This window comes from Nycticebus coucang, chromosome 4, assembly GCF_027406575.1.
Source record: "Nycticebus coucang isolate mNycCou1 chromosome 4, mNycCou1.pri, whole genome shotgun sequence".
Classification (NCBI taxonomy): Eukaryota; Metazoa; Chordata; class Mammalia; order Primates; family Lorisidae; genus Nycticebus; species Nycticebus coucang.
In genome coordinates, this window is record NC_069783.1 from 84,353,879 (window position 1) to 84,376,622 (window position 22,744).

The 22,744-nt window shown below is 53.5% G+C and overlaps 1 protein-coding gene across 1 annotated transcript in view; it reads left to right on the forward strand.

Annotated features, from left to right (window-relative positions):
- The first annotated feature begins 1,264 nt into the window (after positions 1–1,264).
- The window catches only part of ATOH8 (atonal bHLH transcription factor 8), a 34,695-nt gene continuing 13,215 nt past the window's right edge, over positions 1,265–22,744 (forward strand). Inside the window, exons 1-2 of the mRNA XM_053586817.1 lie at positions 1,265–2,502; positions 11,387–11,578. Coding sequence (XP_053442792.1) covers positions 1,753–2,502; positions 11,387–11,578 — 942 coding nt within the window. The 5' untranslated portion in view covers positions 1,265–1,752. The remainder of the gene's footprint in view (positions 2,503–11,386; positions 11,579–22,744) is intronic.

Below are 22,744 nucleotides of genomic sequence, written 5' to 3' on the forward strand. Positions count from 1 at the left end.
TCCTGCCCTTGAACCTTCTGCCCAGACCCCATCCCATCTCCTAGGACCTTGTGTGCTGCAGGCCACATGCTGTCCCTGCCTCCTGCACCCCCAGGCATTCTCTCTTGGAGTGGGGGGGGGGCACTCCAGTCTATGTGTGAGTCCTTGCATTATCATCAGAGCTCAAGGCCAGGGTCATGGATCTATCTTCACCCAAATTCACCTTTTGGGCTTTTAGTGCCTACCTGCCTTGAGGGGGAACTGCCACAGAAAAAGGACCAGGGAGGAGTTAAGCTCTGTGTGGGCTTGATATATAGCTGGAATGTGGGCCTCCAAGAGGATGTGTGAGGGCCTACTAATCTGACCTCTTTCCAAAACCCTCCTCACAATGGCACAGAGGACTGGGGGGGTTTGAGGAGTTGACTTCTGCCCCTCACCATTATCCTTCACAACCACCTTGAGAGAAAGGTATGATTATGACCCCTGTTTTACAGATGAAAAAAGGGAGGCACAGTGAGGGTAAGTGACTTACCCAAGGTCACACAGTAAGTGGCAGAGCTGGGGTTTGTGTCCAGGAAATCTGCCTCTAAGAGCTGTTCTACCTCAGTTAATAAAAGCAATAATAATCACAGCTACCACTCCTCTAGCCACTGACATGTCTTCTGTCCCTAATTCTTTAATTCCTCATAGCAATGCTGTAACTGTGGGTTGATTTTCTCCAAATCTCTCATTTCATATGTGAGTAAATCTGGGCTTAGCAGGGCGCCTGGGGTGTGTGACTTTAGATTCTCACAGAGGTTAGGTCTAAATCTGAAGCTCCTCTGCCTGTTTGAATCGCTGTGTGACTTTGAAGCTTGAGCCTCAGTTTCACTATGACTTAAACTCTCTCCTCCTAGCTTCCCTGCTCCAGCTCGCCTTGGATTCTATGGGGGTGAGGGTCGTCGGGCAACGCCAGAGCCCCCCTTATTCTCCACCGATTTCCCCTGAAGAAGTCACCGGGCTGAGCTGGGATGGAGGGGCAGGCGGGAAGATGCTGAGGGGTGAAGATCGGTGCTTCGTCCCGGAGAGAACAGCAAAGCCAGATAGAGAAGGCCCTGCTACGATTTCGGGAAGTGCCGAAGGGTCCAAAGTCACGTGCTCCAGACGGTCGCGCAGGAGCCGACGGTCCTCAGGGAAAAGAAGCACCCGGGACTACAGCAGGGGGCGGGAAGGGAGCGCGGGAGGAGGCAGGTTCTGGGCAGAAGGGATGAGGGTGGGAGGGAGGTAGAGAGCACGCGGACAAAGGAGGAGGCCGGCAGCCCAGCTGTTTTGAAAAATGCTTCCTGTTTCTTTAAAGGCGCTCGCGGCTCGGGCGGCCGGGGTTGGGGAGGCGGTGGCGGCGGGAGCTACCTCCTCTCCGGGCGGCGGCGCTGACTGATCTCGCGAACTGGGCTTCTGTGTAAACTGAGGCTAAACAAACACAGATGGAGCTCAGCGGGCGTTCTCCAGAAATGCTGGCTAGGCTGCAGGGACTTCAGATGACACTCTGAGCGCTCCGGGAACGGACAGCCCAGCGGCTTCGCGGAGCCGGCGGCGCAGCTGCCCCGGGCGAGGGGGAGAAAAGGAGAGAGGGAGGGAGGCGGCAAGGGAGGGCGAGGGAGCGAAGGGGGAGAGCGAGAGACTCCGCGGCGCTGAGCGCTGCCGGGACAGAGCCCGCGCGCGGCGTGCAGAGCGGGCGCGGCGAGTGAGCGTCCCGGGCAGCCCCCCGCCCCTGCCTCGCGCGCTGTCCGAGCCATGAAGCACATCCCAGTCCTCGAGGACGGGCCATGGAAGACCGTGTGCGTGAAGGAGCTGAATGGTCTCAAGAAGCTCAAGCGGAAAGGCAAGGAGCCGGCGCGGCGCGCGAATGGCTATAAAACTTTCCGATTGGACTTGGAAGCTCCTGAGCCCGGCGCGGTCGCCACCAACGGGCTTCGGGACAGGACCCAGCGGCTGCAGCCGGTCCCAGTGCCAGCCCCAGCGGCTCCGGCTGTTCCCCAAAGTGGGGGCGCGGACATAAACCGGGAGCGGGGGGGCTCCCGGGCGCCCGAAGTCTCGGATGTGCGGAGACGCGGCTTTACCCTGGGCGCAGTGGGGCCGGGACTCCCCACGCCGCCGCCGGCGTCGGCGCCGCAGGGCCAAATACCCGCGGGTCCCGAGGCACAGCCTTTCCGGGAGCCCGGCCTGCGTCCCCGCATCTTACTGTGCGCACCGCCTGCGCGCCCCGCGCCCCCAGCGCCTCTAGCGCCTGCAGCGCCCCCAGATCCCGTAGTGCGTCTTGCGCCCCCCACGCGCCCCGGGGAAAGTTCCTACTCTTCAATTTCACACGTAATTTACAATAACCACCCGGATTCCTCCGCGTCGCCTAGGAAACGGCCAGCCGAAGCGACTGCTGCCTCCTCGGAGATCAAAGCCCTGCAGCAGACCCGGAGGCTCCTGGCCAACGCCAGGGAGCGGACTCGGGTGCACACCATCAGCGCAGCCTTCGAGGCACTCAGGAAGCAGGTACCAGCTCCTCTCCGCACTCACTCAGCGTGCCCGAGGGCGATCGCCGTAGTGGGTGGGTGGATGGCGGGGCGACTGTAGGCTAGGGGTGTGTTTAAGGGACAAGCTGTCCCCTTCTGGTCGGCCCCGGGGCTAAGACAGGTTTGGGCAGTCCTGAGGCAGTGACCTTGCACAGCGTTGGTTCGAATCTTACTGTGTAAAGTGGGGGTAAACGTTCGAGGTCTCTGGCTCAGGCATGTGCATCCCCCCGCGGGGGGCGGGGGGTAGCCCAGTCTAAGAGTCTGACTTTAACCATCACAGTTCACTTTTATGACGGTGAGTATTTGTCTCCCGAAGTCTCGTGGGAGCGATGGGATGTGAAGGGGGGGAATGTGGGAATCTGTGAATCTGTTTTAATTCAGATTTAATTTAATCTCTTGCCGGCATCTGTCGTGGCCAGAGTCTTGGGGCCCCTGTTAGTGGTGTTGAGTCCCGGAATGCTGTGGTGGAGCAGTGGGGAGTGAGAGTCCGGCAGTCCTAGGGAGCCTGTCACCCCTCTTCAGTCCCCAGCTCCCAGCGGGGATGCCCAGACACTTAGGTTGCTTCTACTTCTGCATCCTTGGCCCTGGTGTCCTTAAGAACCTGAGCTACACGCCTGCGCCCTCTCCCCAGGGGTGGCCTCTAGAATTGGCTGGTGGGAGCCTTCCCAGGACATTGCTTCAACCCCACCCCTCATCCTGTAGTGAGGGAGGCAGCTCTGCCCAGGGGTCCAGCCAGTCAGGAGCCTCCCTCTGGGGGATCTGCAGAGCCTAGTTCTGGGGCCAGTTGGGGACTTCTTAGTTGGGAGCTGGTTGGGACTTCCCTCACTGGACAGTGCCTCTGCCAGTGGGGTAGAAGAATACCCAAGACTTAACCATGGTGGGGAGGGGCAGTTTACAAGTACTCATTAAACAAGGTTGGCACTGACTGCCCTGGGGTTCTAGACTTCTCATTTTCTTAGAGAAAAAGGAGATCTAGGAAGGATGTGGTAAGTGCTTACCCCCACCTCACACAGGGCATGCAGAAGGGTTGTAGGTGAATGTGACTGGTTTGTGGAGTGAGTTTCTTTGCATGCTTTGTAGCTGAATTGCTGTGTGACTCCAGGAAAGTTTCTCAACCTCTCTGGTCCTTAGCCAACAACAAAACATTTCAGAAACCGTGATCTTCTTTTTGAATCATACTCTCCTTCCTTCTGAGGAGTGGGGGACAAGAGGGCTATAGTGCCTGTTTTTGTCCATGGGAAGGAAATTGAACTCCCTGGGTAAAGAGGCCTTATGGCTTTTGATCCAAAGTGTCTTGCTTGGACTTGGGGGAGATGTTTGGTTAGATGGGGTGAGTGTGGGGAGGTCAGGTGGCTGTCACAGACCGGGCTAAGCCTCTGCCTATAGCCATACCAGCTGATACCCTGGGCAGTGGGCACAGTGGTGCAGCCAGTCCCACTCTGGGCCAGCAGCTCTATCTCAATGCCTAGGTAAGGGTAGCATTCTGTGGGATGTCTTGTAACCCACCTCCTGGGGCAGAAGGTTGGCAGACGGACAGAGATGCATGTCCACCTGTTCATCCTGCAACTAAGGAAGTTCCTCCCAGATTGGGGAGGCCTCATGCCTGAGCCTCACAGCTGGTAAGTAGCAGGACAGAGCTGGCACCTAGGTCCTTTGACCTCCAGTTCAGGGCAAGCCCTTTCTACCCTTCCAGCTGCCCCTTTCTGTTCTGAGTGAGAATATTTATCTGAGTTACTTATTACATCTCACTTGTCCAGGGGCTTTTACTGCTTTCAACAATAAATTCTACCTCACTGGCCAGGCGAGGTGGTTTACACCTGTAATTCTAGCACTCTGGGAGGCTATGGTGGGTGGATTGCCTGAGCTCAGGAGTTTAAGACCAGCCTGAGCCAGAGTGAGACCCCCGTCTCTAAAAATAGCCAGGCGTTGTGGCTGGGGCCTGTAGTTCCAGCTACTTGGGAGGCTGAGGCAAGAGAATCACTTAAGCCCAAGAGTTTGAGGTTGCCATGAGTTGTGACACCATGGCACTCTGCCAAGGGCGACAAAGTGAGTCTCTGTCTCAAAAAAAAGAAAAAAAAATTCCACCTTATTCTGTCTTAACAATATCCCTATCAGGATTGGATCAACTTGTATTATGGAATAGAAAGCTGAGGCCCAGAAAAGGAAGAAGACTTGTCTAAGATCACCTGGAAGGTTGGGGAAATGACAGCTGTTTCTGGAATGCCTACCTCGTCAAATGCTTCCCACAGTGCCATCCATGTCAGCGTCATGGGCTCCCCCCAACCCCTAACCTGTGATGTTTGTTAATAATTGAGGCTGGGTGTCCACTTGGCAGACTCTCTGAGATGAGATTATTAATTCTGGTCTCCTTTCACTTCCACCCTTCCTGTGGGAAGTTGTATATGAAAAGGACAAGTTCAGTGTATCTAAGCAGAAGGCAAAACCCAAGCCCTGTCAGGCAGAGAGTGTGTATACACACCCAGGTACACACATGTGCTCATTGCGTGTGCCCAAGAGCACACACAGATGCCTGGTCCTGGAAACACAAATACACGGTCACGGAAGCACCTGCTTCTATTTGTTTCCTCCTTCCCCCCAACCATTCTGACCCTTCCCTGAAAAGGCTGCTAGGCCATAGTGGGCATCTGCTTGTTATCAGGGAAGGAAAGAAATACAGTGCATGTCTGGTCACAGAGCCAGGGGTTGAGACCACATCTACCATGTCCCCGCCATGCTCCACACCACCACCACAGCATCCATTTGCTGAGAAAGTCCTATGTTCCAGAGGATCTCTTTCCTCTTCTGCGTCTCAGCCTCCCCTGTATAATGTGCCCCTCCCCCTGCCCCAGTTCAGACTGGCTGTAGCTCTGGATCTAGGCTGAAGCCTGCCTGTTTGAAATGGGCCCTTGGGAAGGGAGGAAAGGCAGAAAGTGTCTCTGCCCAAAATGGGGCTGGGGCCGCCGTGGCATTAAGATCGGATCTGGGATTGTGGCTGTGGGCTGGGACTTCATTTTCCAGAGGTTGGTATGATGAAAGAAACACTGACTTGGGAGTCCAAAGGCCAGCCTCTGAGTCGTGCTTGTGCTTCATGCTTTCTGTGTCGCTGTGGACAAGTCACTGTTCCTCTCTGGGTCTTAGCTGCTCATGCTGGGAAATGGTAATATCACTTACCTCATCCATAGCTTCTTTGCATAGAGCCAGTGAGGCAAGGAATGGGAGCTATGAGAAGAGGGAACATTTCTTAAGCATTTCCAAGGTCCTCAGGGTTGGTCAAGGCTCTCAACAGACATAGCGGTAAGAACTCTCTAATAACCATCACAGCAGCTACCACTTATCCCATACTTTGTGCCAGAGATAGTGCTAAGCATGTTATGTATATTGGTTCGTTTAATAAATAGGTATTGTTATCCTACCCTCTCTATCCCCTGCCCCATTTCACTGGGGTTCAGAGAGCTTACATAAGTTGGCTGAGGTATCCCAGCCTTTTGCCACTGCCTGTGGCCTTGTGGGTTTTGTGCTGCATGCCACTTTGGCATGCTGTTCACCAGACTCCAGGGTGGTGGTGCCTCCAAGGCATCATATAGTCGCAGCCTGCATAGCTGCGTGTCACTGTCACTGTAGACCCTGGATTTGAATCAGAGTTCTAGAGGCTTTGAACAGCTCTGTTCCTCAGTCTGTCTAATGCCCTGGAGCCATCCAAACTCAGCACGAAGAAGCCAGACAGGCTTCTATTTTGTTAAGCTCCACTATCCTCTCAACCAACCGAAAGGGAACAGGGGACACAGGCTGCATGGCCACCTGCGAGGTGCAGGTGGGAAGAGGCCCTCTGGCCAGAGGGTGGGGGGGCTGTGCAGGGCAGATGGTCAGGCTGTAGCACATGCCACCAGCCCAGCTGCACCAGAGCCCTCCCTGCCACCTCATGTGAAGGCCATGTGTGCACAGCTGGGCCTGGTCCCTGTGCAGGGCTGCTCCCTGCCAGCTGGGAGGGGTTGAAGGGAAAGGATGATCTTGCTGGGTGGTGAGAGGAGGGGCTAGAGCAGTGGAACTTTCTGTCTCACAAACTGTGCTCCCCCCCCCCAAGGGTATCTGGTGTGTGTGGATTTCCTCTCTCCCCTAAAGCCCCTGTTTTGCTGGAGGGATGGCAGTACTGGAGAGTGGTGAGGAACTATACCTCCTCTGCTCTCCCTAGAGTCCCCCAGGGATCCTCATGGAGTGAACTCAGGGTGGCCCAGGAGGGGGCTTGGGGATTATGCACCCAGCTCAGCACCTCCCTCATTCTTACACCCCACATGTAAAAGGGAGGGGGGGGGACAGGGCAGCCTGTGTACATCCCCTCAGGCTATGGGGGACAAGCCTGCTTGTGCTGGGGCTCCATGTGACAGAGGCCCTTCTCCTTTTCCATCACATCCCCAGTCACTAGGGTAACTGCTTGTTAAGCCCCATTGCAGGGGACTATGAGCCTTACCTGGGCTTGCTGTTGCATATCTATAGTGCTACCTTCCCTTGTTACAGGCAAGAACACTTACAGAGAGGTGGCAAATTGCTCAAGGTCACAGAGTGACCAAGATCTGTACCCAAGCCTGTCTGGCCCTGGAGCTACAGCTCTTAACCGCTAAGACTCAGGTTTTCAGGGGCTGGCCTTGTGGCTGTATGGGTGGTTGGGATTTAAAAGAACCTATTGAAATAGATCTTGACAAGGACCTTGAACAGCTCTGGGTAGAGTGACTTCACCCCAGAAATCCAGCACTCACTGACATGAATGATTAGAGAATGGTTTCAGTTGGAACCAATGCTCAGCTATGTGTCCTGGATATAGGGCTCTGTGGGTCCAGGAGTCTTGGCCTTTCAGGAGGGCTGAAGGGTAGGCAGGAATTGGCACAGAAGCAAGAAGGCAGAGGGCTTTGAGGCCTCCCCTGCATTCTCATTTGAGGTTCTTGACTTTGTTTCTTTATGATGCTTCTCCACATTTGCCGGCATTCTGATGCTCATTTTATTGGTGAGGACATTGAGGTTCCATAAGGTTTGGGGTCTACTTGAGGTCACATGGATGGCCAGGGTAGAGCCAGTCCCTCTGGCTCCCAGGTCATTGCCCTTCCTGCTTTTTCCTGTTTGCTGGAGCTGTTTTGATGGAATGTTTTAGGGGTTTGAGGGACCTTATGAAAATGCCAAAATCTGCTCCTCTGAAGTTTAACAATCCGTGTGGGATGAGCATGAGGCAGGTCCTGTTATTTTCGTGGAAGTCTGTCAGGAGGGTGAGCCTGTGTCCTCTGATCAGGGTGAGCAGAAAACCACTGTGGGGTCCTCTGCAGGTGGTGGAGTGGGTGGGTGGACTTGGGGCCTTGCTGTGGATGCTCAAAGAGGTAATGCACAAAGGTCATGGACCCGTGGCATCATCAGCCCAGAACTGTCCCATCACCAGCTCAGAGGGTGACCAGTCTGCCTCCCCACCTTAGGCTACAGATGCTCATGTCCAGGCAATTCCTGCTGGCTCATTGGAAAGAGCCCAGCTAAACCACAAGTTCAAAATCCAGCTTATCTCTCACCAGCTAAGCGATCCAGAGAATTCTTCATGCCTGGGGGTGGAGGTCACACCCCTCTCCGTAAAGTGAAAGTGATCATTTATACCTCATTGGGCTGCTTAACAGATGAATATAGACATTGTACTCAGAACCCCCATCCTCTGCCTGGCCTTCAAGATCACAGGAATCAGCAAGGTGGCTGGGTCTCCATGGGCACTGGAGTCTGCTGTACAGAATCTTGCATGAGTTGCTGCATGTAGTCCCCGAAGCAGGGTGTGGTACACAGAATTGTTGTTCCTGCTCTCCAGATGGGGGTACTGAGGCTCAGAGAGGTGAGGGCACTTGCTCACAGTAATACTACTGGTAAGTGCCCAGAATTCAGACCAGCTCTTTCCATCCCATATTGGCCTCCTGGAACCAGAGCTGGTTGCCAGATTCTCAGGTCGCTGGGGTAGCCCAGGCCAGGTGCCTCTGAGCTGGGGTGCCAGGGCTGGGTGGCTGCATCCTGGGGCTTGGATGTCAGGAGGGTCTGGAATTAGCCAGGTGAGCTGAGCCACTCCTGGAGGTGGGAGGAAGCGGGCAACTACCTGATAGGAGCGCTTGGTGTTCCCTATGTGGCCACCTCTTATAGTGGGAGCCCAATGGCCATGTGCCTTCCTTGGGTACCAGTCAGACGAGCTTCTGGTTTCAACCAGTGTAATCTGGGGCCCTACATGTCACCTCTCTGTTTCCTCATTGAACATGGGATAATCGTCTTTATTTAGGAGAAAGGTTTTAAATGGGATAATACTACCTGTAAATAGCTACAACAGTGCCAGAGAGCTTACTAGCTGTTTTTCTTCTTGTTAGACCTGGAGCTTGACAGATGCAATGGGACAAAGTGACAACTCTGGAACAAAACTGGCCTCTAACCTAGTATGAGGCTGGCCTTGGCTGCGTCTGTTGCTCTATAGTGCCACAGTGACCCTGGGTGGCAGTGAGCAGAGCCCTCCCACGATCCCAGCTCCCTGCTGGAAGCCCAGCAAAGCCCTAATGAGCCAGGGATTCAAATTGCTGGGTATTTATGGGAAAGCCCCTGCAGGGCATCTGAGTGAAAACAATTCTGGGGGCCTTGCCACCAGGCTGTGCCCAGTCCCCAGAGCCTCGCCCCCCGCCCACCCCGGGGCCAGCACACCTTCTCAGTGGGTGAGCAGGAGGCAGAGATGCTGGCTGGCCCCTGAGACCCCCTTCCCTGCCCCAGGACGACCAGACCTTGTTTATTTGTTCAGGCTGATAAAGCAGGATTTTCTGGATTCTGGTTGGGAATAAGCAAAGTGCATTTTTCTGCCAGCTTTTCTTGGATGGGTTTGGGGCTGTGGCCAGGGTGGGAGTGGGGGATGGGAATGTATGAGAGTTGGCTTTTTCTCTGTCACCCTTTCCTCTTCCCTGGGTTTCCTAGTCTCTGGACCCCTGGGAAAGGGAAGGGGGGAGCACGTGTCCTGGCTCCAGACCTGCTTCTCACTCTTTCTGGAGGCCCTCTTTGGAGACCTGTGATTCTGACTGTAATAATGTCATGGCCTTCTATCAGGCCTTATCCTGCAATGCATACGTCATCTCAATTAATCTTTACCTTCTTGTGAGGCCAGTCCTGTTCACAGTATGACAAGGACACTGAGGCTCAGAAAGATTCTGTCTCTTGCCCAGGTTGGCAGAGCCAGTTCCAGGAGTTGAACCCAGGTGACAAACCCAGGTATATGTCTCAGGCTCTATGCCAGCCTGCTAAATCTTCATCCTCAGAGAGAGGACAGGTTTTTTTAACCCACTCTAGAACATTCTGGAGTAGATATGGAGAAGATTACTTCCTCAATCAACAAACCTTTTGAGAGTCTGTTACTGGCAGGGCCCGTGCGGGACTCCGCAGACATGGCCTTCCCCCTCAGCTTGCAGGGAGGCATGGGCAGTCCAGAACAGATGGGATGCTGCCAGAGCTCTGTTGAGGGCAGACTCCTCTGATGTAGGACGCGAGTGAGGTTTAAAGTGAGATCAGAGTGGGTGATGCATTTAAGGTCCCCAGTCTGAGTTGATTGCCTTGTTCATACTTTATTCCCAGGGCCTAGAATAGAGATTTCCATCCTTGGCACTGTTGACATTTTGGGCCAGGTAATTCCTTGTTGTGGGGGTGCAGGATCCTGTGCATCGTGGGATGTTTAGCAGCATCCCTGGCTTCTCCCCTCCCAATCACACCTCTTTTGTGGTTATAATCAAGAATGTCTCCATATACTGCCAACCATCCTTTGAGAGATAAAATCATCCCTGATTGAGAACCACTGGCCTATAAGAATGCCTGGCATGTGGGGGGTGCTTACTAAATACTTGTGTGAATGTGCTGTGTGGTCCCCATCTCTGTGGGGTACGGGTTAATCAGTGATACGGATACCACGTATAGATCCTGAAGAGCTGTCGGAAAGAAGAGACCAGCCATTTAGGTGGACAACACATTGTAGAAATAGTAGGATCTATTGGTTAGCGCCTGTCAGATCGATTTTGTGGAGATATTTCCACATCACAGCATAGAACACTGTTCAGCTGTGCCACAGTTTTTGTAGCTTTTTGTTCATGTAGCACAAATGTTGGTAAATGACCTTAAAAAGTTAGAGGCTTCTCCTCACCCTGTTACAAATCCCTGTGCGATTATGAAGTATCCAGTTGATAATGAAACAGTGACAGAAAGGGTCAAGTTTGTTGGGGGCTGTATTTATTAAGCAATCGTTGTCTGCCCGGCAGCATCCCAGTTCCAGAGGGCATACAGAAAAAGATAAAAAAAGAAAACTATGCATGTGTTTTCCAGCTGAGCACTGACAGTTTCCTGTGTGTTCCCAGAGTCCCAGGTACCTATCTCTGTTATGACATTACAACATCAGTCTTGAGTGTAAGTTCTCTGAAGGCAGGAATCATGTTATGAGTTATTGGATCCCCAAATATTCAACAAAACAAGTGTTAGGGAATAAATGAATGGAAGAATATCAGAGCTGGAAAAAAAAAAGTCTGTTCTCTTGGAGAGACTCCTTCTCAGGGAACGTGGAGGACAGAGCTCTGTCATGGTGGAAATTCACTGTGCTTTTATTCGGATGAATTGAATGAGCTGAGCCTCAGTTTCTTCCCCTGCAAAATGGGAATGTGGATGTGTCCCTCTGTGTGTGTGTAAAAAACAGGTATTTGGAACAGATGAGAAAGTCAGGGTGGAGGGCCCAGGTGCACCTCAGACAGATCACCTTCCCCACACCTGCCTGGCCAAGGAGGGCACGGGGGTTGCTTGCTCAGCACAGAGACTCCTGCAAACCCTCCTGACACCTTCTCCCCCACCAGGTGCCATGCTACTCATATGGGCAGAAGCTGTCCAAACTGGCCATCCTGAGGATTGCCTGTAACTACATCTTGTCCCTGGCGCGGCTGGCTGACCTCGACTACAGCGCAGACCACAGCAACCTCAGCTTCTCCGAGTGTGTACAGCGCTGCACCCGTACCCTGCAGGCCGAGGGACGTGCCAAGAAGCGCAAGGTATGTACCAGCCACTTGGGCACTGTCCTCTGGGGAGGACATGGGGCAGGAACAGGAACTTGCCCCATTCATACCCAGAACTCTGAAGGGGCCAGAGGGCAGCTCTTGGAAGTCTGCTGGTGGTCACCCCAGCTTCAGGGCTCCTCACCTTCCTGAGATTATGAGTGTGACCTTATGCCTGGTAATCAGGCTGCTGGGTGACCTTGGACAGTCACTGTTTAGCTCTGAAGCCCTTTCTGGCCTTAGGTGCTCTGGGGCTTAATTCCTCTTGTGGTTCTATCAGGATGAGATTCCCCTGAACGGGGTGACAATCCTTTGGCAGGTTTTGGGAAGGTGACTTGATCTGTGGGTCATCTGAGGCTGTGCATTAAGGCAAGTGATATTCATTCATTTAGGAGAGGTTTACTGAGCCCCAACCATGTGCCAAGCAAGCGGGGTGGGGGTATGAAGATGACAGACTTACAGTCCTTGTCCCCATGCAGCTCCGAGATGGTCAGAGAGACCTTCCCATACGTACATAAGGCAGGACAGTGCTGCTATGTGAGAGGTGTGGAAGGCCAGGCAGAGGATGGACAGGTTAACCCTTCTGCCCCAGGGAGTTTGAAAGGGCATCTTGGTGCAAGCAGTATTTGAGCTCGGTAGGACTAGCATGACAACCAGGAGGTCACTGGGGACGCCAAGGACAGAAGAGCATCTGAGGCAGAAGGAACAGCTTGTACTAAGTGGATGTGTGTAGGAAGAAAGGTGTTGGGCACAGCTGTGGGTCCCCAGATGGCTTGTGCTTTAGGCGTCTCCGTCTCCCATGGGGGTGAATGCTGAGCCAGGCCTATTGCAGCCCTCTGGATCTATTTCTACGTGGCTGCAGGGAGCAAGACAGAGAGTGGGACTGGTCTGCGTCTGTGTCAGTGAGGAGGGACTCCAGCTGCCCTGAGCAGGACGCCAGGGGAGCCGGGCGACCCCATCATCTTCCATCTATTCTTTCAGCAGCCTCCTTCCTTCCTGTCTGCCCTTCCCCCTATCCTAACATCTCTCCCCTAGACTCTTTTCAAGCAGGCGCTCCCCTTGGTGGGTTCTCCTGGTTTCCCAGAGGCCCCCATGGACTCCCTGGCCCACACCAGGAAAGGCCGCCCACCTCCTCACAGCCAGCTACTGCTTCTAATTGAACCTGCATTCCTGGGAGTGATTTAATGTGGACCAGTTAGATGAAATCCTCATCAAGTGCGTGAGAGAGGAAGCGCCACTGCTGCGCTGGGCGCTTTCCTCTGGAAAGTGACCCGGTAAATGAAGGCGTGATTGATGGCTCCATGCGGTGCGCTGTGACAAAGAAGCTTCGTAAACTCTCCATGAACTTCCCCTGGCATCCAGGCATTCATCAGAGGTGTGGATGGGCAGGGTGGGCAGCACCCTGTCCCCTTCCCACCCCACTGCCTGGCCCGCCCCCATCCCCCCATCCCTCCCCCACCTCCTCCTCTTCTCCACAGAAGGCAGGAGCGGGGAAGCCCCTCCCTTTCCTGGCTCTCCTGGAGCAGGGTTCTAGGCTGAGAGGAGGCTGCCCCCACCACCCTGCTGAGGAAGAGGAGCAAGGAGGGTGAGGAGCCCAGGCAGAGCTGAGCTTTTGGCTTCTCCTAAAGTCACCATAAATCTAAGACACCAACCTCCCCATTGTACAGATTGGAAGACTAAGGAGACTGATTATGGTTAAGAGCATCCAGCAACCCTGGGTTGAGCCCTGGCTCACTACCGACCAGCTGTGCCATCTTGGACCCATTTCTAACCCTCCTGCAGCTGGTTTCCTCACTGATAAATGGGATGGTGGAAATACTCAATCGTGAACTACCTTGAAAATGAAATGAGTCACTGTGTGAGAGTGAGGTGCACACTGGGCATGCGGGACCCTCACAGCCTCCTCATCCCTGGGTAATGGGACCCTAAGACCCTCAGGTTTGAACTCAAGACTCATCTTGCGGGACCTGCTTACCTTAGTTGTCTTGGAGGGGCTTTGGGGCCTGAATGGGAGTTCCAGGGTAGAAACAGTTCTCTTCCTACCTCCTCCAGCCAGCCCAAGCCTGAGGGCACTTCCCTGCCTTCAGTCTGCCCTTCTGGGTCTGTCTTTGCCCTGTCGACCTTCACTGTCTCACAGACTCACATCATACTATCCATAGGGCCACGTTTCCCATATGAAGATACTCAGGACACTTGGCTGATCCTGGGTTTCCCTGTGGGGACCAGAGTTCATCTTGGAGCCCTTCCCAGACCATTCCCCAATTCAGTAGTTGTAACTGAATAATTGAGATTTGGCCCTGCAGCTGTTGCAATCGTGGGCCCTTGGTGTGTCCCAAGTAGTTAGTTTTCTTCCCATCTTGTGACTCCTGGTGTCCCTGGAGCCCTTGCACTCAGGCACCTCTTTCTGGTCCCTGTGACCCACCTTCTTGGCACTTGTGCTTTTGCTGCCCAAGTCTTTAATGCTGGTCGTCATCCTTCCTCTGTCTGTCTGTCTCTCCTAGTCTGGCTGTGCTGTCCCCTCTTTCCCCGCCCCCTTGGTTGGGATGTGTGGCATCACGCTGAGCCTCTAGCACATGTTCTGCCAGAGAGTAGATTTGTGGACCCTGAGGCCCAGGGAAGGGGATTCCCTGCCCTTCCTCCTTGCCCTACCCTTTTGTTTGGAGAGTTGAGATGGCCTGAATGGGGAGCACATCTTTAGCTGGTCCTGACTTCTGAGTTGTAATTGGAATCTTGCTGCTTTATTTTCCTCCTCCTGTGGCACCTGCCTGGGCCTCTGAGGCCCCACTTCTACTTAGGGAGATTCTGTTTGGGGAACCAACTGCCAGGACAATTAGACTAATACATTTTTTCCCTTCATATGTGGGACTGTTTCTTTGAAAAGGCTTGCAGCATTCTAACAGTAAATTGTTTCTGGTTGCAACTTTACGGGAAGAGGCTGAGAACATGCTTGGGTGAGAGGCTGCTCTGGAGTGGTTTTTCTCTGGACAGTGGCTGGAGAAATTCAGGGCGTGAGTGGTGGTACCCAGGCAGCATCAGGGGAAGCCTAGAAACTCAGGTGTGGGAAGAGCTCCTCCTTCCCTCCCTCTACCCTCTTCAGCCCCTTGTAGGATATGTGACCACTGCAGGGGTCCCCAAGCAAAGAGACTGGCCTTTGAAAGCTCTCCTTGGCAAACACACTCTCCTCTCCCTTTCTTCCTTTGTGGGCAGCTACTGACTACCCTCTGTGTGCCAGACGTAGGATAGGTGGTACAGGCACAAGATAACTTGCCACTTAGTCCCTACAGCCAAGCAGTGACTGAACACTCTTTGGTGAAGAGGATTTGAAAACTAGGAGTAGTTATGGTGAGAAAAGGGAAAAGGCAAACAGAATTCTTGCTTCTAACATAAGCCTCCAACCAGTGTTGGGGGCCTTGGTGGGCGGGAGCGCTGGGGGATTGCCTACCGTCCTGCTGGGACATGAGGGAGTAGGAGAGGGACGAGAACTAGAACCTTCCATCCAGGGGTCTGCTCTGCCCTTTCTGGGTCAGGAGGCACATTCATGGGCTGGATGGGCTTGCAGTCCTTGTCCTACCACTCTCGGGCTGGCCTGTTGGTCTGACCTTTGAGAAGGCCCAGTTTGGTTCTGAAGGGCATCCTGAGGGTGCGGTTTCTGTACGAGACCCCTCCATCCAACTTCAGTCCCTCTCACTTAGGGCTGTTGGGGTCCCTGGCTGTTCTTTCCTGGAAGATGAGATGGCCCCCTGAGGGCCACTAGCTTCCCAGCTCCTTCCTACCAGAAATGAACCATGCTGGAGTCTGTTGCCCCCGGCACTGTCTATGGTTGTGGAAACTGGTCTGGTAAACTAATTTCTAACAAGGTATGTGGTGGAGGATAGCTTCGTGGTTACCCTCCTAGCAACTCAGTTGCAGATTAACTAGGGTTTAAAGCCTTAGTACAGTTCTGATGATGGGCCTGCCAGGTAGGGGAGCAAAGGTTTGGGCCTGCAGGCTCTGGGAACCATGGGCAGATGTCTGCTGTAGCTGGAATGGTGATAGTCATCACTGGAGTGATTGATGGCTATTTGAGCTGTTCCACTGGGGGCCTGTTCCCTTGCAGGGGTCCTCAAACTTTTTAAACAGGGAGCCAGTTCACTGTGCCTCAGACTGTTGGAGGGCTGGACTATAGTTAAAAAAAAAACAAACAAAACTATGAACAAATTCTTATGCACACTGCACATATCTTATTTTGAAGTAAAAAAACAAAACAAATACAATCACACCACCTCATGTGGCCTGCGGGCTGCAGTTTGAGGACCCCTGCCTTAGAGTCTATTTCCACAGGAGGCCGGGCAACCCTCCTTTAGGACAACTCCTTGGGATGCTGAGCCTCAAGTGTCCTCTGAGGTCCCTTGCACTTCTCATGAGCTTCCCTGTCCCTTCAGGCCTGTGTTAAGAATGGGAGTTAAGGTGCACTTGACTGAGTGCATCCCATCTAGGCCCTTCCCTATGGAGGCATTGGGGTCCTGCAGACAGTGAGTCTTTCCTTTCTGGGCCTCACAGGATATGATTTTGAGGGTTTGGAGCCCTATTTGGAGTCCCCAGTAGCAGAGGGCTGTGTCAGAGACCGCCTGGCAGAGACGCAGGCAGGAGGGGTGGAAGGCTCCGGAGAGTTCAGTTCTGACTCCGGCTGCAGCCTGGAGATAATGCATGTTAAGCACCTGGCTCTGGGCCATGTTTCTGCAGCTCCTGTTTTAAAGCAGCAACTCCTGGGAGCTTCTGAGGAGGAGGAGGGGAAAGAGGAAGAGCAGGAAGAGGCAGAACTGTTCTTTCACACCTGGGCTGGGCGGGCTATGCCAGACCTGCCAAATAGGAAAGGGCCAGTTGGGGCGGCAGCTGTGGCTCAGTGGGTAGGGCGCCGGCCCCATATACAGAGGGTGGTGGGTTCTAAACCCAGCCCCGGCCAAACTGCAATAAAAAAATAGCTGGGCATTGTGGTGGGCGCCTGTAGTCCCAGCTGGTTGGGAGGTGGAAGCAAGAGAATTGCCTGAGCCCAGGATTTGGAGGTTGCTGTGAGCTGTGTGAAGCCAAGGCATTCTACCGAGGGCAATAAAGTGAGACTGTCTCTACAAAGAAAAAAAAAGGAAAGGGCCAATTTTCTACAATTTAGGGCACCCCCTTCCAGCGATTTTAAGCCACTGAGTAGTAATAATAATAACAGCAGCAGCACTTACTAAAATTGATGGTGTATTTTGAGCCTTGGTAATAAATGGACAGTAAGTTACTGCACTCAAGTTGCTCACAGGCCTGGGGTTGGGGCCAGGGGGAGATAAGACCAGGATCTACCATAGGCCTGGACAATGAGGGCCCTGGGTGGTGTCCTGCAGCTGTGGTGCCTGGGGAAGCTGGATCTGCATGGCCAGGAGGTTACAACCAGACCTGAGGCTGATCCCGAGCCAGAGGTGGCGGGTAGGCTGGGTGCTGCTCACTTCTGTCTGTGTCTTCCCAGTTAGACCTGCTGCTCTCTGGAAGGGGAGGCAGGTTGAGGGTGATCTGGCTCCTCTTTGGAAGAATTTTATGGGTGCAGACTCTCGTAACTTCAGTGTCAGGGACAACATGACTTGGCACATTGGTTTGGGGTTGAGGAACAGGAGTTGGAGTGAGCTTAGGTGGCAAAAGGGGCCCCTTACTGTTTGGACAGCCTTGGATAGGACCTGTGGGCACCTGTCTCTTCTGTGGACTGTTCCCAGAGGGCTGGGTGTATGAGGCAGAGTCTTGAGAGCCCCAGCCTGCCTGAATCTGACCCCTCATATGGCCCTGGAGTGTCTACCAAGGGGCACTGTCCTGGCTTTGTCTCAACTGGAGCCTGGGTCTCCACTGTTAAGTGGTTTCCAAGGTCCTTGCCAGCCTCATCTCAGCCCCTCTTTCTGCCTTGATGACTACCCCTGTGTTACTTCTTTCTGCCCATCATGGATTTCGCACAGATCCGAAAGTCACTCCTGGAGGCACTGGGACCCTGGTGCAGTATCCCGAGAATGCTGACAATACCCAGTGTGCAGTGGACTCTCCCAGAGTACCAGGGACTCTGCTCGCTAGCCCCAAGAAGTGGCACCTCATCTTATTCTCTCAGCACAAGGTCACCTGGCCAGTAAGAGAGGTGTGCCTGGCTCCTGCCACTTCCCTGTCCTGCTTCCCATGTGGGAGCAGGGTAGGCAGGTGGGTCTCATTTCCAAATACTCTGGACCAAGTTACTGAGTTAAATGCCATCTGCCTTCAGAGCCCACAGAGTCTATCTATGCTGGGAAGAAAGGGGGGTGGGTGGGAAACCACCATCAAATTCCCCTCTAGTCATAAAAATGGATTCAATTTGTTTTTTTCTGGCAATCCAATTACATAGACATTTGTCACCAGCTGTTGTTCTAACACGGAGTCCTCTTTCAGCTGCTGTTTCTCTTCTCCCATTTGACACCATTAGGCCACACGTCTGGCAGGCCTGGGTTGGAGGAGTTGTCAGCTGGGGAGCCTCCCAGCTGAGCTGGCTTTGAGGTTCCCTGGGTGGTCTTGAGGCGAGGCAGGATAAAGGCTGGGTGCTGCTTTCTCTCTCCTTTCACCTTCTCCTCTTCCTCTCTCCTTTGTTCACATTGCTCCCTCCCCCCGCAAGCACTCATAGATTCCCACCCTTCTCCCCAACATACTGGGCACAAATGAAAACTCAGGGTTTCAGACATCTCAAGGAAGAATCAACAATGCTCAGAAGAGCTCAGAGACCTTGGAAGCCCCGTGATGCTCTAAGTACCACCCTTGGGAATGCAGAGATCACATCTCTGAGCCAGAACTCCCCTCTGGAAAGCTCTGTGGAGTCTCAGTGCCCTCAGAATGTTGGAGCAGGGGTGTCTATGTAGGGTGGGGGCTGACCCCAGAGAACCCTGTAAGTTCTTTTAGTTCTCTGTGATGCTGTCACTTAAGATACGTGAAAGCACACTGGGGAGGCCCTCAGCAAAACCAAGTAGGCAAAGTGTAGAGCTCTGGGTTGGAGACCTGGGTTTGCGTCCTGGTGCTGTCACTTATTGCTTGCTGTGTGACCTTGGACATGTTGCTTGACCTCTTGATTCCTGGGTTCTCTCATCTGTAAAGTGAGAGCACACATACCTTCCTTGTTGCTGCCTTGCCAGAAGGATTAAACAAGATGCTGTAAGAAAAGGGCTGGAGTTTTCTTAGTGAGTTCCAGAAAGGAAATCTCATGAATTTATAGCTGCAAGGTAATAACTGAATTGGAACCCCAGGAAGAAACGCCTCAGGAAAGGGCAGCGCCCAGGGTGGACGAATGACTGACAAGCCCAAAGCAGATGAGCATCAGCGGTTCTGAGTGGGGGTCTCCTCTCTCTAGTGCTTTGGCCCAAACCCTTGGTACCACACCTTTCAAGTGGGGCCAATCCAGAAATCCTCAGATTTCAAAGTGCGTGGATTCATACTAAGGAATGTGTGTAACATTGTGATGTACCATCACACTTATCAACAGACCACCACAGGCAGTCATGCTGCCTGTGTGTGGGGTGCCCCCTGTGTGCCAGGCACCTCCCTCAGGTCATCTCTGCCTGTCATCATACAAACTCCTCTGTGCCCAGCAGGAACACTGAGGTCAAGAGAAGGGCAGCCGCTTGCCCAGGGCCACATGGTTAGGAAATGGGGAAGCTCAGATTTGAACCCGTTTTGTCTCTTTGGTTTCAGACTCTGAGCTCTTTGACTCCTGAGGCCTGCCGGCTCCATGAGGCTCTCACACTGCTGGGCACGGTGGCCTACGCCTGGGAGGTCCCGGCAAGTGCCTGGTGTGGTGCTATAGGCGGTGCCCTGCCCTGAGCAACAGCTCTTCTGTAAGCAGTGGGCTGCAGCGCCTAAGACTCCATTTAGCTGCGGGAAGCCAATAGCCCGCTGGTGGTGGTGAGGGTGGGGTGGGCTGGGGGCATCGTTAGTGCTGAGCACCCCAGCGCTGCCGCCAGCAAGGCCTGACACCAGGGTAAGTCGCCTGGTGGCCTCTGGCTGCAGCTGGGAGTGCGCCTGGTTCCCATTCGGGCGTTGTGGTTTTGATTAGCTGTTCTGCGAGGCGGGCCTGCTGGTGAGTCCATGGGAGCTCCGCTGGAACAGAGGGTCCCCCGCCCGGCTGCCGCAGCCCCCCCTCCTGGCAGCCCCAGACTCCAGATGTTCTGAGCGCTCGCTGGGAAGGCCTGCTGGCGCCACGGAGGGCAGAGGGCAGGGAAAGCACGCGAGCTGGAAGCCCAAGCACTCAGTCACCGCAGGCCTTGGCAGCCCGCCCGGCCCGCTGCTGGCACATTCCCCAGCTCTCCCCTGGCCATCTGTTCCCAAAAAACCCTTTCAGAGCCTCATCATCACTCAGGATACAACAGTGCGAGCAGCTGGTTTGGAGGCAGCAGGGAAAACCATGCAAAAGGTTCTTTGTGAGAGAGGAAACTCAGTTATGAATAACAGGGCTGGACGCTGTAAAAGTTGGCGGCTGGAATTCTTGTTTCTCAGGCGCCGCTGTTTTCTGTTGACTTTTTATCTCTGGTTTTTATTTTTTCCCCCTGTTTTCTTTTAATGTTGTTTCTTCCTCTTCTCACACTAGTGTGACTTTTCTTCCTCCTCTAAGGAGTCTGAAGTCCACCTCTTCAGTTCTGGACGATGCTGAACTTTTTCTTTCTCAAAGCTGTTAACAGGGGATGGTAACAGTGACTTTCCCTAGGACCTTGCAGGAGGGGACAGGCCAGTGAGAAGGTGTCTGGGAGGGCACATCAGTTGTGCAGCTCTAGATAAGTAGCGCCACAGCAGAGCCATTCTGCCCATCACTCTGAGTGTGCAAATATGAATGATGTCTGTCCAGGGAGAGGGTCAGGGACACCAGAGACCATGCAGAGACCCCCCACCAGTTCATCAGAGAGCAGCACAGAGATGCTCTGGGAGGACAGTTGCCTTCATAAATACCCCAGTGCCTGGGCCCTGCAGCTGATTGCAGCATGACATGAAGCCTTTTTTAAGAACCGGCTGCTGCTGCTGCTGCTGCCAAAGGCTTCTGGGAAATGTCAGCCAGGAATCTGGGCACCTCCTGGGAGCAGTCACCGGGTGGCCTGTCTGGGGGCTGTGGGGTCCTAGGGCAGGGTTGGCAGCTGGGACGCCAGCCCTGGAGAGGAAAGGAGAGAAGAGCAAGGCCTGGCTGACTTGCTCACACCTCTTTGGACCCTGAAGGAGGAGCCGAGTCAAGCCTCGCGTGCTAGGTATCAGGTGGAGGTGATGTGATTGCTAAGGTGGGACACAGAGGCAGGGGTGGAGGTTTTCTTTTTCCTTTCTCAATTCCTTGCACCCATTTTCCCATTAGACCCAGAAGCCCTGGTAGCCCCTCACAACCAACAGTGGAATAAGCCCATCACTGACGTTGCTGTGGGTGGCCAGCCTTTCACAAGCCTTAGATTTGGGCTTTGGAGGGCGTTTTGCAGTTCATCTGCACTTTATTCAACCCCTCACACCTCATTTCTCCTGCCCTCTTCTCTGCCTTCCTCTCAGTTCCAGTTGGAGAGACAGCAGCTCTGACAGGACCAAATATTTATGTTTACCACAATTTCAGGGCCATTAATCTCTCCATCTGAAGGGCTCAGCGTGGACCCATGGGGGCCTCCCTCCCCACTGTGGCCTGTGTGGACAGGTGTCTGGTCTGGACTTTGGAGCTGGTCTCAGCTCTGCCTTTAGGGGCTGAGTAGCTGGGTGCTCAGGTGTCTTAAACTCCAGGAGCCTGCCTAGCTGTCTCCTGGGTCTGTTCAAGGATGAGTGACATAAATGGTGTGAAATCATTTGGCAAACTCTGATTTCTCTCCATATCTCCTGCCTGAGAAATTGAACCCCATGGGGCCAGAGGGAAGGAGGTCCTGGGGAAAGAGGAGTGGCCACTGACTCTGGTCCCCTAGGGACGATGTGGAGTCAGACTAGTGGCCAGAAATTGCTTTTGAGACTTGAGGCTTTCAGAGGACAAGGGGTTCGGGGAGAGAACTAGGCTGCCCTGCCCACTGCACAGTCTTGAGCCCTACACCTGGCACAGTGAAGGACCTAGGACAGAGCGTGTCAGCAGGCCCTGGCTCCCTGTCTATCCTCAAGTAGGTCATTCTCTTTCTCCCTGCCCCAGCAGACCAGAAACCCCTGCCTTGCTTGCGGTCTGAGGATAAATATTTCCAAAGGGCAAGGTCAGGACCCTCTGTATTCCTGAAGGCTACAAGGCTATCTCTCTGTAGCCCTGGCATTAACACCAACACCCTCCTGTAAGACTTCCTGCCTATTCCCCAGAATTCACAGCCACTTGGGCTTACCTACTGTCCAGCTGCTCAGGCTCATCATTCCCACAAGAGCCCCTCTCAGCAGCTCTGCCCAAAGCCAGTCGGACCACCTGACACCATCCCTGCTCAGGACCCCTTGGGGCTCCCTACAGGCCAAGGGATGAGGTCAGACTCAATAAGACACCTGACAGTCCCCCCAAATGACCTGGCCTGAGCCAGCAGCATGGAACTCCTTGCCCAAAGCAGCTATTTTTGGCCTTTGTGCTCATGCTGTTCCTTCTGCCTGGAATGCCCTTCTCCCCTGTCTGGGTAACTCCCACTCATTCTAGAAGGCTTTGCCTCTCCTGGAAGCTCTCCCTGACCCCTACCCCAGCCTCCTCCTCAGGGTCCCTGAGCAAGCCACCACCATGCCCATACTGCAGGAATATGTATGATCCACTTGGGGAGAGCGTGATGCGACGTACTAAAGTAATGATACCAAATGTTATAGGATGTGATACTCTATTATGTGCTATATTTTGTTTCGTGTTATTATGTTGCATTGTATTTTTAGTGGTATATTGTATGATATATTATGTGATATAACATTACATCCCATTCTGTGTTACACAATGCTGGTTTAGTGCCTGTGTCTCTAGCTAGACTATGAGTTCCTTCATCTTTGTGTCCCATAGTAGATCCTCAAATAATGACACACCATTTCTTCCACTAAAATCCACACAACTAGGGTTGAGTATTCTGTGCTGATGAACTCAAGGCCTCTAGGAATGGATTAACTGGGGGCTTTAGGCCCCTGGGCTCCATCAGCACTGCTGGGCTGATACCCTTGTTCCCTTGAATTAGTAAGGAAAACTTTGAGTTTTAAGTAACAGAA